The sequence below is a fragment of the Schistocerca gregaria genome, chromosome 4 (genome assembly GCF_023897955.1).
Source record: "Schistocerca gregaria isolate iqSchGreg1 chromosome 4, iqSchGreg1.2, whole genome shotgun sequence".
In the NCBI taxonomy this organism is placed as follows: domain Eukaryota; kingdom Metazoa; phylum Arthropoda; class Insecta; order Orthoptera; family Acrididae; genus Schistocerca; species Schistocerca gregaria.
Window position 1 is genome coordinate 32,528,206 of NC_064923.1, and position 16,890 is coordinate 32,545,095.

Below are 16,890 nucleotides of genomic sequence, written 5' to 3' on the forward strand. Positions count from 1 at the left end.
AATAATTCTTTAAACATTCTAAAACGTGATAGGCCAAACCGGATGTTTCGCACTGACAGTAATACATTTGAAACGACTGAACTAAATGCCTCACAGACCCTGAGAAAATTATTACAGTCTTTTAAGCTCAGCTGTTCTCACGTTTGCAGAAAATAACGGATTAAAGTGTGTACGTATCCTCACAAGAACACAAATTATAGTTTTATTTAATCTCCAAACATTTTTCGCCATCGTTGTTGCATCTTATGCGAGTTTTTTCTTCTTTTATTGTTTCTGTTTTTACGTTATGTGTCTCGTGTTGGTGTCAACACCAGCACACCACAAGTACATTTAAACAACATCTCACTGCTGTATTTTAGCTGAGCTGTGCTTTGAGTATCGTACTTTTACTATGCGAAATATGATGCTTGAAGTAACTTTTTCCTGGGTTTACTGGCGAATTCTGAATATTACCATGTTGCTGTGGCTTACATGCACTCGTCACAGTGGTATGAAACAATGTGCAGAGATAAGTACGTGTAATCCACGGCAATATGGCAACATATAGAATTCGTCAATGGGCATCAGGAAGCGTCACTCCAAACATCAAAGTAACACATTTAGCAATTAGATAATAACAAAGTACAGCACAGGACAGATCAACTACAGCAATGATGACATGTCACTGATTTCTGTTGGCAGGCAAAGGGAACAAACAATATAAAGAAAAGAAAAACCACACAGGAGATCCCACAGCTGTGGGGGTTAAAAGAGGAAGATATATGTGTTCTTGTGAGTAGGTAGACTATTTAATTCATTATCCCAAGAGACTTCGGTAAAATTTCGAGAAATTCCGATCTCTCGACCCCACAAGGAGAGTGAAGTGCACCTGTTTGGCAGATGACTTTCCACGGGAGCAACGGTAGTAACTCTTGCTGGATTCGGGTGTGATACTTCGGCGTGCACGCCTGGATCAGACCGGAGGGTCGTAGACCGCGAGGTCACTCCGTCAGTCACGGCTGGTTGTTCACCCGGCTGCTCCAAGGCCACCAAATTATTCGCAGGTCCGCCAGCCGCCTCCACCTCCTACTCTTTCGCTATGCAGCTCTAGTAGTTCGCTTGCTCTCGCGCCACTCAAGCCACTCTGGCTACAAAATACTGAATGTGCATCTAGTCACTGTGACTGAAGTCTCAACCCTGACCACAGCACGAGAACCAAGTTCCTACGCTAAACTAAACGTCATTACTGAAAGTCCTTTTTCGGCGCTTCTGACGACGTCATTAAATGCTTAAAAAAGTTACGGCGGTAAGATCCACATACTACACGAATCTATCTGAATGCGAAGCACTGTCACAGACCTTGAACCAATGAATCACATTCTGAGCGCCTAATCGACAAAAGGGAAGTATGTTGCGTAAGAACACTACACCGAGATCAAAGAGAACACATTTGTTTCGCAAGTAAAAACTTATTTGTCAAGTGTACACGGTTAATTTACCTTATGGTTTCCACTATCTCAAGCGCACCGTCATGTTTATCCTGTAAAGAAAAGAAAAAGAGTAATTAGAAACACGTGTTCGTCAATCACAACCTATAATAAATGTTCAAAACATGAGATTAAAATACTTCTAATCACGAATAAAATTACAATACATACTACTCGGATACGGAGCATTTGATTTCTAACGAATGTTATAATGAACGAGATGTATTTCCCAGCAAAACACAGGCAAGCATCTTTTTTAACCTGGCAATAATTATATAGAACTAAAACTCAAGTGTTAAACTTGAGTTTACTACTAATCCCATGCGCACCTAACCCTGAAATGAGAAACCGAAAAGTGTTTCCTTCAAGCAAATGTGATCATCTTTCTGTACAAGTCACGAAAGCAGTATGCACTGGTCACAGCTGCAAACTTCAACATCTCATTACGCAAAACACCTTTATTTTATTTCATATATTCGTAGCATACGACATGGTTAAATTACACAGTATGCTAATAATAAACTAGGTTCACCGTGTGATATTTCTGTTATCTATTCCATCGTAAACACTAACGCTATTCTCAATATGAACAAAACTTACAAGCGCGCGAAAATGGCATGAAGATGCACTTTAAGCGAATCCGGAGGTTCAAATTCTAGATATAAGAGATGGCCTAAATTAAAGCAATGACTGACTGAAATACTTGTTTTAAACTTTAAATTAAATGTAAACAAATTTAAAAAGGTTCTCAATGAAAACTATCCAACAACATGAATTGTGTGTACTCAAACCATTAAAGAAAGAAAGTAAAATACTGAAAATTGCCCATGTATTATTTTTACTTTCTTGCACTTAGGATTCCATAAACTGTTCTAATTATGACCAGCTCAGCAAGAAATGCCAATTCTTTGCTAGGAATATCATTCTTTCCCCATAATTATAGTTACAGAGAATACAAAAAAGTGTTTCCCTGCAGATTTAACTCTTACTGTTCTTTAAAGCTGCGCTTCCTAAAACAGAAACTTGGAAAATAAAATGTATATCGTCAAACTGGGGATACATAGTGAATTTGCGTTACAAATGTTCACGAAGAATGCGTTATAAAACCACATTTAATATTTGACCTACTTTGAACGTGATGAGTGTTCTAACCTATCGACTTGAACCAATTACTTCTACAACAATGCAATAAAACTTACTTTTACGTTGTATTAAGATATTTAACCTGGCTTAAACGTGTGTTTAAACGTGCCTTCGTGGCTATGGTCTACTACGAACTCACGTATGATGCAAATATTGACGCGCGTGCTATGCTGGCCGATCTTTACAATGGGTAAATACGAGAAATATTCAATGAAAATAAACCTCTACTACCGCAATAACGAGTTAAGTATATCGTTCTGGCATTTATTCCAACACGAAAGGTAGCTTAGTATTAAAATAAATACCCAAAATTTTTTTAAAAATCTCATATAAACAAGACAAACTTACAGAGCCCGTTCCTGAGGAAAGTGGCCACTGATAAACAACGGCTTCTGCTCCAGCAGGGCTATGAAGTCTTAATTCCAACGCCATTTCCAAAAAAATGAGATATTTGGAACACCATACACAACACAACACCAACAACTTCACACAGAACTTATTCACTATAGCTTTTTCTTCGCGCGTGCACAGTTACTACCATCCTGGCTGAACGCCATGATGGAGCAGACGGAACATGGCTTCCTTTGATTCGCGCAGGCGCGTTTCTCCCCGAACCGATGGTGACTTCTTGGACGCAGCAGAAAGCTTATTGGCTGGACGTACTTACACCCGAGCCATAGGCTGAGGCAAGCGCGGGATTATTTGAAACATGTTTCTGCGGGCATCGCTTACGTATGACTGCCGACACACACTTCTAGGTAATGCGGCACAGTCATCCCATTTGCAGCGTACTAGTACAGAGTTTCTCGGAATGTTTAGTCGTAAAACAATTGCACATGAATAATAGTCACCTACTATATTAAAAGTTCCGCGAGGCGCAACCTCAAGCTTCAACAAAACGATATAATTAAACAAACAATTACAAAGGTTTTTGATACATGCAAAACTAACAATTTAACAAAAATTCTTTTGTCATCTTAAACGAGGAAAAAGACAGTGTGCTGCATTATATCAATAATGTGAAGCACTGGAATCGTACCATTATCCAAATGATAATAGGCGCCCTTTACAGAGTTTCATAGTCTGTTTTTCTCAGGTTTATTATATATTCTCATACTGAAATGTGAGAAAATTAATACGAAAATATTTCTGATTTGCATCAAGACAAGCTATCTGCATAAAATCTGATTACTTAATATTCTTTTCTAATTGCACGTATTCTTACAGATGTTACCTCAAAAAGTGCTGCATTTGTTCCAGCACTCGTGTTCCAGTGATAGTAACACACTAGGAGTCAAAATTCTTCGGAACGAATAAGCCCAGACAGCAAAAGACGTAATATCAAACATAAATAAATATAAATCGAATTCATCTAATGTAAACATTTTGTAACTCTCCAAGAGTAACTCATAGTTACTGACGATTTGAAAAACATTTGAAGTTACACCAACTCCTGAACCGCTCGCGCTAGCATATTTCGAATGGTTCCTTACATATTAACGTAATATCCCTGAGAAAAATGACTACTGCAGTTCAGTCTGTTAGATTTGTAGTTCTTCAACTAATTTTTTTGCTCTTTGATTGTTACGATCTACCGCCACACAGGTAGCGGTGTTAATAAATGTGGAGTACTGTGAGAATACCACTTAGATATGCATAACAGAATTTTTCAAAGTGCCTTGATTTTGTAGTACTTAACCTATAAAAAAATAAATACTCCTGCTTTCACGCAATTCGATTTGCATATATAGATTCAACTATTATTCACCATTGTTCTTAATAACAAACAAATGGGTTAAAATAACAAATACGAGTGATATTAGAGTTTCGGTTCTTAGTGTAAAATGTACCCAAACAGCAGGTCTAGACATTCATCAACTGGTTCTACGTCTTCATGCACAGCTGTATTTTCGATCTGTTGGATACATTTTTTAGTATTTGTTGTAAATGGTGCTGAGGTAAGTTTACAACGTTTTCTAAAAGTTAATTCATTCGTCGTTATAGCTTAAATGAACTAGACTCAAACAATGCAGTGTCATCAGTAAAAAGGACGTGTATAAAAAAGTATAATCCATTAACATGTACCCCAGTTTTAGAAGTTGAAAATTTCCACTGCGACTGCTGAGTATCATTTTGGTGGTGCGAAATCTCTTTGAATGACCCTTATTTCCCGAAGAAGAAGAATACAAGCGGAAACTTTGACGTACTGTACATATTCTTTCGGCCACTAACGTAGGTTCTGTCGGTCCCTCGAGGGCTGTCGGTACAAATTTTGTAGGAATTAGGTCAACAACTTTCTAAAAATCAAAGAATCCAAGATAAGGTGTTAATTCGTAATGTTTATTCCGATTAGTTATTTTAGTCAATACCTCGCATTTTATGGACGCGAGGCTGATAGGTCTCGTGTGTCTTCATTTCGATGCAGCTGTTCACACTGGTCCATCTAGTACAAGTCGCAGTATCTTCATCTTTGCCTAACTGCTGCCGCTACATCCATTCTGAGCAGTCCACGTGTTTTTCTGTATGACTTATTTCATGCGAAGGAAAATAATTATGCCCCATTTAAGTAAATGTCTACCTTCACAAACATTATGTAAATACAAATACAAATAATTTTGAAAGGTCCTCCTCGTTGTGTGGCAATTTCATAATGTCCCGGCGCCTTCCATTTCTTCATTTCTTTTCCTTTTGCTATTCGATCATCAGCCTCTCATATCAGTGTTTGATTTGGCTCGTCACCGCTTGTCCCTTCATCACAACGCAGACCTTGCTCAGTTATCTGCTCGATGTATTCCAATCTCTCTCTTCCCTTGCAGTTTTTACCCTCTACAACTCCCTCGAGTACAGTGGTTCCCAACTCGGCGGGTAAAATGATTTTTTTGAAGAGTAAAAATGAAGGTGTTCAGTTATGTTTTGATCTCGAAACTAACAACACGATGAAATGCTTCAACTGGCTAGAGAATTCTGTATAACATTGAGGGAACAAGTGAGCCCCGTTAGCTTAGACATGCATGTAGTCTTTGCACCCAGCTGTACGGATTCCATTTCTGCTGGGACTACGAATCCAAATAGTCGTAACCAGACAGGAAATTACTAAAATAGTGACACTGCGGAAGTAATTCCACGTAGGGTGTATAAAAAGTATAAGGGGTATCCACGAACGTAGGAAGGAAGACATGCAAATCGGATTAGCGCTGGTGATAAGTGCCAAAATAAATATACTCCAGTATCAAACACGGACCTTAATTTGACAATGAAGTTTGTATGTACGTTTGGAACACGGCATTTTATGGAATCGAATCGTGGGAAACGGGGAAAAGAAAAGAATTGTTGCGCTATAGAAGAAGTTTGTAAATCAGGTGAATGGCGAAGATAAGATGTATGGAGTTTTTCCGCAGAATCGGCGAGGAAAGGAACATATGGAGGACACTGACGGGAAGAAAGGACAAAATGATGGGGCATGTTTTAACAAATCAGAGAATACTGCAGGGCTTCCTAGCCTTACCCCTGACTATACCCAGATCACTGTTAGCACCCCCTCCTTACCCCCCAGCATACGAACAGTACCACCTTAATAAACTTTAGAATGAATAAGAATTGTCTGTCATTACTTTTATTTTTAAAGTGATTAAAGGTAATGATATTTAGTTTTTATAAGTGTTTCATTGAACCAGAAACAAAAAAGATAATGTGGCAGTTGGTACAGCTTATTTCTAACAAACTTTTCTTATACAATGGTGCAACAATTCTGAGTACTTCGCGAGTGATAACGACAGCTATTTCTCAGAAAAGAAAACTTAACTATCCACAATGATGGTAGACACTCGAAGACACATTGCCGCGCGGGGTAGCCGCGTGGTCTGAGGCGCCTTGTCACGGTCCGTGCAGCTAACCCCCGTCGGAGGTTCGAGTCCTCCCTCGGGCATGGGTGTGTTTGTGGTCCATAGCGTATGTTAGTTTAAGTAGAGTGTAGGCTTAGGGACCGATGACCTCATCAGTTTGATACCATAAGACCTAGTCACAAATTCATTCATTCATTCGAGACACATTCTACAAAACATGCATCCTATATACCACTCATCATCCTAGTGGCACTTGCTTCACCCGCATCCTGCACCGCCCATTTAAAATCAGCCAAGTTAAAATGCGTGTGCTGTACTTACTGTTTGCTGGACTCTTTACACCTGAATTGACGAAAACTGGAGGACTTAAGGCTGCCAGGGCTTTGAGTCTAACCGCTGTCACTGCCCGCAATAGTAACGGTCCCTGTGGTCACCGAAGCACCAAGCGCACGTCGGATTGATGACAACGCGTCTGGGGCTCTGAGTGCCTCTTTGACGATTGCTCGGTCTTTACGTCGCCTCTCTATGCCGACCGTTTCCGTCTCGATGCTGTGACCCATTCCTGCCACCAATATCGTCGAATAGTGGCAACGCCTCTATTCGAGTGTCAAGCAGCCTGTAGACTTGGCAACAACGCATGACGTCATCCTAGATGGCGGATTTTGGTGGGAAGATAGGTCAATCAGGCTATCTCCACTAACCTAACCGAGCGAGGTGGCACAGTGGTTAGACACTCGACTTGCATTCGAGAGGATGACGGTTCAATCCTTCGACCGGCCATCCCGATTTAGGTTTTCCGCGATTTCCCTAAATCGCTCTAGGTAAATGCCGGAATCGTTCCTTTCAAAGGGCACGACCGACCTCCTTCCCCGTCCTTCCCTAATTCGATGAGACCGATGACCTCGCTGTCTGGTCTCCTTCCCCAACTAACCCCAACCCGACCCCTACACTAACGTAACCCCCCTCCCCTCCACCAAAAATGGCGGGATGTTCAAATTCCATCAGGACAATCCAACACAACTCTGTTAACCTAAGAAAATGGTGGGCTACCTCCACTAATGTAAGTCATCCAACCGCCACCTCTTCCTAGGAACTGGCAGGAAGTTTGAATTTTGGAGGGAAGATACGTCATTTGGGCTCTCTCTACTAAACTAAGAAAATGGCAGGAAAGAAAGGGCAGTTGGGCTACCTCCACTAATCCAAGTCATCCGACCACCACCTCATCCTAGGAAATGGTGGGAAGAGGACTCGAACTGTGTTGGACAAAAGGCTTTATTTTGCATGCACTATTTATTTAATCAATGAGAGGCAGTACCACCATCATGTGTAACCGCCATGTGGTCTGGAGTCCAACTGACCTAGTACACAGTACTGCCGCCAGAGGGCGCTGTCATCCATTCCATGATGTAATCCAAGGTGGTGGGGAAAATGGAGGGAAACAGTGTGATCGCCACAGGGTCTGGAGTCCACCTAACCTAGTACACTGTACTGCCAGCAGAGGGTGCTGTCATCTGTTCTGTGATGTAACTCAAGATGGCTGTCTGGAGGGGCAAATGACTCAGCCTACTCTAGGCTGCTGGAGAGAGGAAGGAGTGTACTTTATTTACTTTGGAACAACTTATATAGAGATGGATTTTGAGAGATAGTACATTTATTACACTCATACAAAACACACACTCTGTCATGCTTTGGTTCATGCCACACAGCCTACAGACCTGTAAACTACTCCTAAATTACTGAAATAACACTCTGCAGACACGCAAACAACTCATAAATTACCGAAATAATTTCAGTACACAGCACACAGACATGCAAACTCCTCCTAAATAATGCAGAACACTAATGTGCATACACGAAATCAACTCATAAACTGTCCAAATAACACATAGCACAGCCAACAGACTTGCTCGCAAAATAATGTAACGGATGCGCAAACAATCCGTGCAGTCAACTGGACTGATGCTCTGATAATATACACTCCAACGAACACCGTCTCGGTATTTGTCTGGAAAAACCACGTGATTCGTAGGTAATGCCATACATGGATTTATAAAGCCGATATAGCTTTTAACGTGGATACTTGTGTGCCCGCATAGAACCAAGACCATTTGTCACAGTAACATACAGTTGTTATTGCGATCGGTTTTTTTTTAACATCTGGCGGTTTGTAAGATGATTAAACCTCTCTTTCTAAGACACGGTGGTAGCACTCAAAAGAAAAACTTATGAGACATGTCCAAAACTATGAGACATGTCCACTCATCATTGACTTTCGGTCAATATTATTTTGTATTGCCAACGATCAGTTATTGACAAAGTCTTATACTTAGTAGCAGGGAGTGCGTGATAGGTTCGCCTTGAGCATCAAGCTTGTAAAGTATGTATTTGTGTTCCGACGTGTGCAAAGGAAATGACTATGTGCATTCGTAAGGAGGGTATGGATTTGACTTGGAGTACTGTGATAGAAAAGGGAAGAGCATGTCAAGTCATAAGAATGGTACCGATATTTCTATTTCCAGAGCCACAGTCGTTAACAGGGTGTATTTCCAATACTTCGCTCACTGTCGAATGTTGTTGAACTGAGACTGCGATCGTGAAGTTTAGTTGTAAGTGCAGGGATAAAATATATATGTGACTGATTTATTAGGATAATGATTGTACCTGTGTGTGCTTGGCGTGCAGCGCTGGTACCTTGTGAGGATGATTCATGGTTCCTGTTAATGGTAGGGGCTGTCCGAATGGAGAGGCCTGTTGGAGTGTAGGAATGTACTTGAATTAACCGTCTAGTCCTTTAGACGACCGAATAGCGAAGTAATACTTAATCTGTGTTGGACAGCTCTCATGATCAGGAGGAAATTTGAGAATATTGAATATGGAGGTGTGTTTGTGCTGCACCATTATTCCCTCCCTTGTAAATTATTCAGTTGACTGCTTCTGCACATTTCACTTCTTTATTTAGTTGAGAGATGTGTGCATCTAGCATGTGGAAGACACGTTTGCGGTTCTATAGACATAAAAACACCTAGGTTGACCTTGTAAATTATAGGGATGATTTTGAATCAGCTACATTAACGACATCGGTATTCGCGAGTGGAACTATCAGTTTTCCTTATTTTTTTCAAGTTTCCGCATAAATGTTATGCATACATGTTGTTGTTGTTGTTGTCTTCAGTCCTGAGACTGGTTTGATGCAGCTCTCCACGCTACTCTATCCTGTGCAAGCTGCTTCATCTCCCAGTACCTACTGCAACCTACATCATTCTGAATCTGCTTAGTGTACTCATCTCTCGGTCTCCCTCTACGATTTTTACCCTCCACGCTGCCCTCCAACGCTAAATTTGTGATCCCTTGATGCCTCAAAACATGTCCTACCAACCGATCCCTTCTTCTAGTCAAGTTGTGCCACAAACTTCTCTTCTCCCCAATCCTATTCAATACCTCCTCATTAGTTACGTGATCTGTCCACCTTATCTTCAGTATTCTTCTGTAGCACCACATTTCGAAAGCTTCTATTCTCTTCTTGTCCAAACTAGTAATCGTCCATGTTTCACTTCCATACATGGCTACACTCCAAACAAATACTTTCAGAAACGACTTCCTGATACATAAATCTATATTCGATGTTAACAAATTTCTCTTCTTCAGAAACGCTTTCCTTGCCATTGCCAGTCTACATTTTATATCCTCTCTACTTCGACCATCATCAGTTATTTTACTTCCTAAATAGCAAAACTCCTTTACTACTTTAAGTGTCTCATTTCCTAATCTAATTCCCTCAGCATCACCCGATTTAATTTGACTACATTACATTATCCTCGTTTTGCTTTTGTTGATGTTCATCTTATATCCTCCTCTCAAGACACTGTCCATTCCGTTCAACTGCTCTTCCAAGTCCTTTGCCGTCTCTGACAGAATTACAATGTCATCGGCGAACCTCAAAGTTTTTACTTCGTCTCCATGAATTTTAATACCTACTCCAAATTTTTCTTTTGTTTCCTTTACTGCTTGCTCAATATACAGATTGAATAACATCGGGGAGAGGCTACAACCCTGTCTTACTCCTTTCCCAACCACTGCTTCCCTTTCATGTCCCTCAACTCTTATAACTGCCATCTGGTTTCTGTACAAATTGTAAATAGCCTTTCGCTCCCTGTATTTTACCCCTGCCACCTTTAGAATTTGAAAAAGAGTATTCCAGTCAACATTGTCAAAAGCTTTCTCTAAGTCTACAAATGCTAGAAACGTAAGTTTGCCTTTTCTTAATCTTTCTTCTAAGATAAGTCGTAAGGTCAGTATTGCCTCACGTGTTCCAACATTTCGACGGAATCCAAACTGATCCTCACCGAGGTCCGCATCTACCAGTTTTTCCATTCGTCTGTAAAGAATTCGCGTTAGTATTTTGCAGCTGTGACTTATTAAACTGATAGTTCGGTAATTTTCACATCTGTCAGCGCCTGCTTTCTTTGGGATTGGAATTATTATATTCTTCTTGAAGTCTGAGGGTATTTCGCCTGTCTCATACATCTTGCTCACCAGCTGGTAGAGTTTTGTCATGACTGGCTCTCCCAAGGCCGTCAGTAGTTCCAATGGAATGTTGTCTACTCCGGGGGCTTTGTTTCGACTCAGGTCTTTCAGTGCTCTGTCAAACTCTTCACGCAGTATCGTATCTCCCATTTCGTCTTCATCTACATCCTCTTCCATTTCCATAATATTGTCCTCAAGTACATCGCCCTTGTATAAACCTTCTACATACTCCTTCCACCTTTCTGCCTTCCCTTCTTTCCTTAGAACTGGGTTGCCATCTGAGCTCTTGATATTCATACACGTGGTTCTCTTCTCTCCAAAGGTCTCTTTAATTTTCCTGTAGGCAGTATCTATCTTACCCCTAGTGAGATAAGCTTCTACATCCTTACATTTGTCCTCTAGCCATCCCTGTTTAGCCATTTTGCATTTCCTGTCGATCTCATTTTTGAGACGTCTGTATTCCTTTTTGCCTGCTTCATTTACTGCATTTTTATATTTTCTCCTTTCATCAATTAAATTCAATATTTCTTCTGTTACCCAAGGATTTCTAGCAGCCCTCGTCTTTTTACCTACTTTATCCTCTGCTGCCTTCACTACTTCATCCCTCAGAGCTACCCATTCTTCTTCTACTGTATTTCTTTCCCCTATCCCTGTCAATTGTCCCCTTATGCTCTCCCTGAAACTCTGTACAACCTCTGGTTCTTTCAGTTTATCCAGGTCCCATCTCCTTAAACTCCCACCTTTTTGCAGTTTCTTCAGTTTTAATCTACATGTCATAACCAATAGATTGTGGTCAGAGTCCACATCTGCCCCTGGAAATGTCTTACAATTTAAAACCTGGTTCCTAAATCTCTGTCTTACCATTATATAATCTATTTGATACCTTTTAGTATCTCCAGGGTTCTTCCACGTATACAACCTTCTTTCATGATTCTTAAACCAAGTGTTAGCTATGATTAAGTTGTGCTCCGTGCAAAATTCTACTAGGCGGCTTCCTCTTTCATTTCTTAGCCCCAATCCATATTCACCTACTATGTTTCCTTCTCTCCCTTTTCCTACACTCGAATTCCAGTCACCCATTACTACTAAATTTTCGTCTCCCTTTACTATCTGAATAATTTCTTTTATTTCATCATACATTTCTTCAATTTCTTCATCATCTGCAGAGCTAGTTGGCATATAAACTTGTACTACTGTAGTAGGTGTGGGCTTCGTATCTATCTTGGCCACAATAATGCGTTCACTATGCTGTTTGTAGTAGCTTACCCGCATTCCTATTTTCCTATTCATTATTAAACCTACTCCTGCATTACCCCTATTTGATTTTGTGTTTATAACCCTGTAGTCACCTGACCAGAAGTCTTGTTCCTCCTTCCACCGAACTTCACTAATTCCCACTATATCTAACTTTAACCTATCCATTTCCCTTTTTAAATTTTCTAACCTACCTGCCCGATTAAGGGATCTGACATTCCACGCTCCGATCCGTAGAACGCCAGTTTTCTTCCTCCTGATAACGACATCCTCCTGAGTAGTCCCCGCCCGGAGATCCGAATGGGGGACTATTTTACCTCCGGAATATTTTACCCAAGAGGATGCCATCATCATTTAATCATACAGTAAAGCTGCATGTCCTCGGGAAAAATTACGGCTGTAGTTTCCCCTTGCTTTCAGCCGTTCGCAGTACCAGCACAGCAAGGCCGTTTTGGTTAATGTTGCAAGGCCAGATCAGTCTATCATCCAGACTGTTGCCCCTGCAACTACTGAAAAGGCTGCTGCCCCTCTTCAGGAACCACACGTTTGTCTGGCCTCTCAACAGATACCCCTCCGTTGTGGTTGCACCTACGGTACGGCCATCTGTATCGCTGAGGCACGCAAGCCTCCCCACCAACGGCAAGGTCCATGGTTCATGCATACATGACAAGTTTCTAATTAGTCAGTGGTTTACAGCATCCCCCCTCCCCCCCCCCCCCCCCCACACACACACACTTAGCTAAAGTTTCTGGTTTGTAGAGAAATAATTTCAAGTCTATATCTTCAGAATTATGTTGCGTGAGCGTTTGGTAGGATACTGCTGTGTGCTTGATATCGAGAAGTACCGTGAAAATGGTATATTGTTATGACAAACCATGTAAAATTACCTGTGTTCTTGTAATCTCAGAGTCAGGAGATGGGTGTAGAAAAAACAAGCAAGCAGGCCCGGACCAGAAACAGTAACCCGTTTGTGCCAAGACGTAGGAGCGTCTACAAACTGATTCAGACAAATTTGTAGAACAGTTCTGAGAGTGACTTTGATCCGCTGAGGGCACTCTGGTCACCCATCGGGGGTGGATGACGGCCGAACTCGCAGGGAAATATCTAGTGCTGCGAGGAGTGTATACAGTGCTGTCTGTCTTCAGGGTATATGTATAAATGATGTAAAAGGGTTGATGTTGTATGGCACAGGATATAAATGGTATGTTTACTACATAGACACGGTACATGGTGATATATTGCTTGGTTGGAGATCTGTTTCGCACTCTAATATTCAAGCTCCTGTCCTCAGTGAGAGAGCAGTGTAATTGAATAAGAGTGTTTACGTATTTGACTATTTGTAGGTGACTTTGCAGGGTTTAATTGTCAGTGCATTATGGTGATCTGTACAAAATATAATTATAATGCTCTATTCATTCACAAGACATCCTTTGTGCCAGGACGTAGGAGCGTCTACAAACTGATTCAAACAAGATGGAGTCAACATATGTGTGGAAAGTCCCAGACAAGTTGAAGCAGACCATCCTTCTCTGGCGGGGATACAGTCACTTATCCTCCACTGTGGTATTAGGACATCTACAGGCCTGTAGCCATAGGATACCGAAAATTCTGATCATTTTCTCTCTCTTCTGTTAAGGCAGTGCTTTGAATTTTATTTGTATAATTGTTCTGATTACCCACGCATCTGTGCTTAGAGAGTGTTTATTTATTTATTTAAATGTCAAGTTCCGTAGGGCCAAATTGAGGAGCAAATCTCCAAGGTCATGGAACGTGTCAGTACATGAACTTACAACATAAAAAGTAATAACAGATAAAAATAAATGTTCATGAACCTGAAAGAATCAGTCCATAAGTTTAAGCAAACGCTATCAGCAATACAACGAGAATCATCTTAATTTTTCAAGGAACTCCTCGACAGAATAGAAGGAGTGACCCACGAGGAAACTCTTCAGTTGCAATTTGAAAGCGCGTGGATTACTGCTAAGATTTTTGAATTCGAGTGGCAGCTTATTGAAAATGGATGCAGCAGTATACTGCACACCTTTTTGCACAAGAGTTAAGGAGGTCCGATCCAAATGGAGGTTTGATTTCTGCCGAGTATTAACCGAGTGAAAGCTGCTTATTGTTGGAAATAAACTAATATTGGTAACAAGAAACGACAATAAGGAATATACTTATTGAGAGGCCAGTGTCAAAATACCCAGATTCGTGAAAAGAGGTCGACAAGAGGTTCGTGAACTCACACCACTTATTGCCCGAACCGCTCGTTTCTGAGCCAAAAATATCCTTCTAGAATGGGAAGAGTTACTCCAAAACATAACACCATACGGCGTAAGTGAATGAAAATAAGCAAAGTAGACTAATTTACGTGATGAAATATCACTCACTTTCGATACCGTTCGAATAGTGAAAAAGGCAGTATTAAGTCTTTGAACAAGATCCTAAACGTGGGTTTTCCACGACAGCTTACTATCTATCTGAACACCTAGGAATATAAACTGTTCAGTATCACTAATCATATGCCCGTTCTGTGAGATTAAAACGTCAGGTTTTGTTGAATTGTGTGTTGTTGTTGTTGTCTTCAGTCCTGAGACTGGTTTGATGCAGCTCTCCATGCTACTCTATCCTGTGCAAGCTTCTTCATGTCCCACTACCTACTACAGCCTACATCCTTCTGAATCTCCTTAGTGTATCCATCTCTTGGTCTCCCTCTACGATTTTTACCCTCCACGCTGCCCTCCAATGCTAAATTTGTGATCCCTTGATGCCTCAGAACATGTCCTACCAACTGATCCCTTCTTCTAGTCTAGTTGTGCCACAAACTTCTCTTCTCCCCAATCCTATTCAATACCGCCTCATTAGTTACGTGATCTATCCACCTTATCTTCAGCATTCTTCTGTAGCACCACATTTCGAAAGCTTCTATTCTCTTCTTCTCCGAACTAGTTATCGTCCATGTTTCACTTCCATACGTGGCTACACTCTAAACAAATACTTTAAGAAACGACTTCCTGATACATAAATCTATATTCGATGTTAACAAATTTCTCTTTTCCAGAAACGCTTTCCTTGCCATTGCCAGTCTACATTTTATATCCTCTCTACTTCGACCATCATCAGTTATTTTACTTCCTAAATAGCAAAACTCCTTTACTACTTTAAGTGTCTCATTTCCTAATCTAATTCCCTCAGCATCACCCGATTTAATTTGACTACAGTCCATTATCCTCGTTTTGCTTTTGTTGATGTTCATCTTATATCCTCCTTTCAAGACACTGTCCATTCCGTTCAACTGCTCTTCCAAGTCCTTTGCCGTCTCTGACAGAATTACAATGTCATCGGCGAACCTCAAAGTTTTTACTTCTTCTCCATGAATTTTAATACCTACTCCGAATTTTTCTTTTGTTTCCTTTACTGCTTACTCAATGTACAGATTGAATAACATCGGGGAGAGGCTACAACCCTGTCTCACTCCTTTCCCAACCACTGCTTCCCTTTCATGCCCCTCAACTCTTATGACTGCCATCTGGTTTCTGTACAAATTGTAAATAGCCTTACGCTCCCTGTATTTTACCCCTGCCACCTTCAGAATTTGAAAGAGAGTATTCCAGTCAACATTGTCAAAACCTTTCTCTAAGTCTACAAATGCTAGAAACGTAGGTTTTTCCTTTTCTTAATCTTTCTTCTAAAATAAGTCGTAAGGTCAGTATTGCCTCACGTGTTCCAACATTTCTATGGAATCCAAACTGATCCTCCCTGAGGTCCGCATCTACCAGTTTTTCCATTCCTCTGTAAAGAATTCGCGTTAATATTTTGCAGCTGTGACTTATTAAACTGATAGTTCGGTATTTTTCACATCTGTCAGCACCTGATTTCTTTGGTATTGGAGTTATTATATTCTGCTTGAAGTCTGAGGGTATTTCGCCTGTCTCGTACATCTTGCTCACCAGATGGTAGAGTTTTGTTATGACTGGCTCACCCAAGGCCGTCAGTAGTTCTAATGGAATGTTGTCTACTCCGGGCGCCTTGTTTCGACTCAGGTCTTTCAGTGCTCTGTCAAACTCTTCACGCAGTATCTTATCTCCCATTTCGTCTTCATCTACATCCTCTTCCATTTCCATAATATTGTCCTCAAGTACATTGCCCTTGTATAAACCGTCTATATAGTCCTTCCACCTTTCTGCCCTTCTTTGCTTAGAACTGGGTTGCCATCTGAGCTCTTGATATTAATACACTTGGTTCTCTTCTCTCCAAAGGTCTCTTTAATGTTCATGTAGGCAGCATCTATTTACCCCTAGTGAGATAAGCTTCTACATCCTTACATTTCTCCTCTAGCCATCCCTGCTTAGCCATTTTGCACTTCCTGTCGATCTCTATTTTTGAGACGTTTTTATTCCTTTTTGCCTGCTTCATTGTGTGTTAGGAACTGTAAAGACTGAGTCTTACTGTGATTTAACGTTAGTTTATTTTCTACAAGCCATGAACTGAGGTCATGTACTGCTCTACTTGAAACCGAGTCAATGTTTCACACAACATCCTTTACTACCTAGCTAGTGTCATCAGCAAACAGAAATATTTTAGAGTTACTCATAATACTAGAGGGCATATCATTTATATAAATAAGGAACAGAAGCGGCCCCAAGACTGATCCCTGGGGCACC

The 16,890-nt window shown here is 40.8% G+C and overlaps 1 protein-coding gene across 2 annotated transcripts in view; it reads right to left on the reverse strand.

Annotated features, from left to right (window-relative positions):
* LOC126267967 (histone-lysine N-methyltransferase, H3 lysine-79 specific) overlaps nucleotides 1–3,422 on the reverse strand; it is a 216,476-nt gene extending 213,054 nt beyond the window's left edge. Inside the window, exons 1-2 of one of the 2 annotated variants that reach the window (XR_007549057.1) lie at nucleotides 2,958–3,187; nucleotides 1,479–1,519 (exon numbers count right to left, since the gene is read on the reverse strand). Coding sequence is in view for 1 of the 2 variants with exons in the window: in XM_049973311.1 (XP_049829268.1) it covers nucleotides 1,479–1,519; nucleotides 2,958–3,041 (125 nt within the window). In the remaining variant the exon portion in view is untranslated. Of the gene's footprint in view, nucleotides 1–1,478; nucleotides 1,520–2,957 lie in introns of both variants that reach the window. The other variant, XM_049973311.1, reaches the window with a different exon arrangement.
* Nucleotides 3,423–16,890: the final 13,468 nt, after the last annotated feature.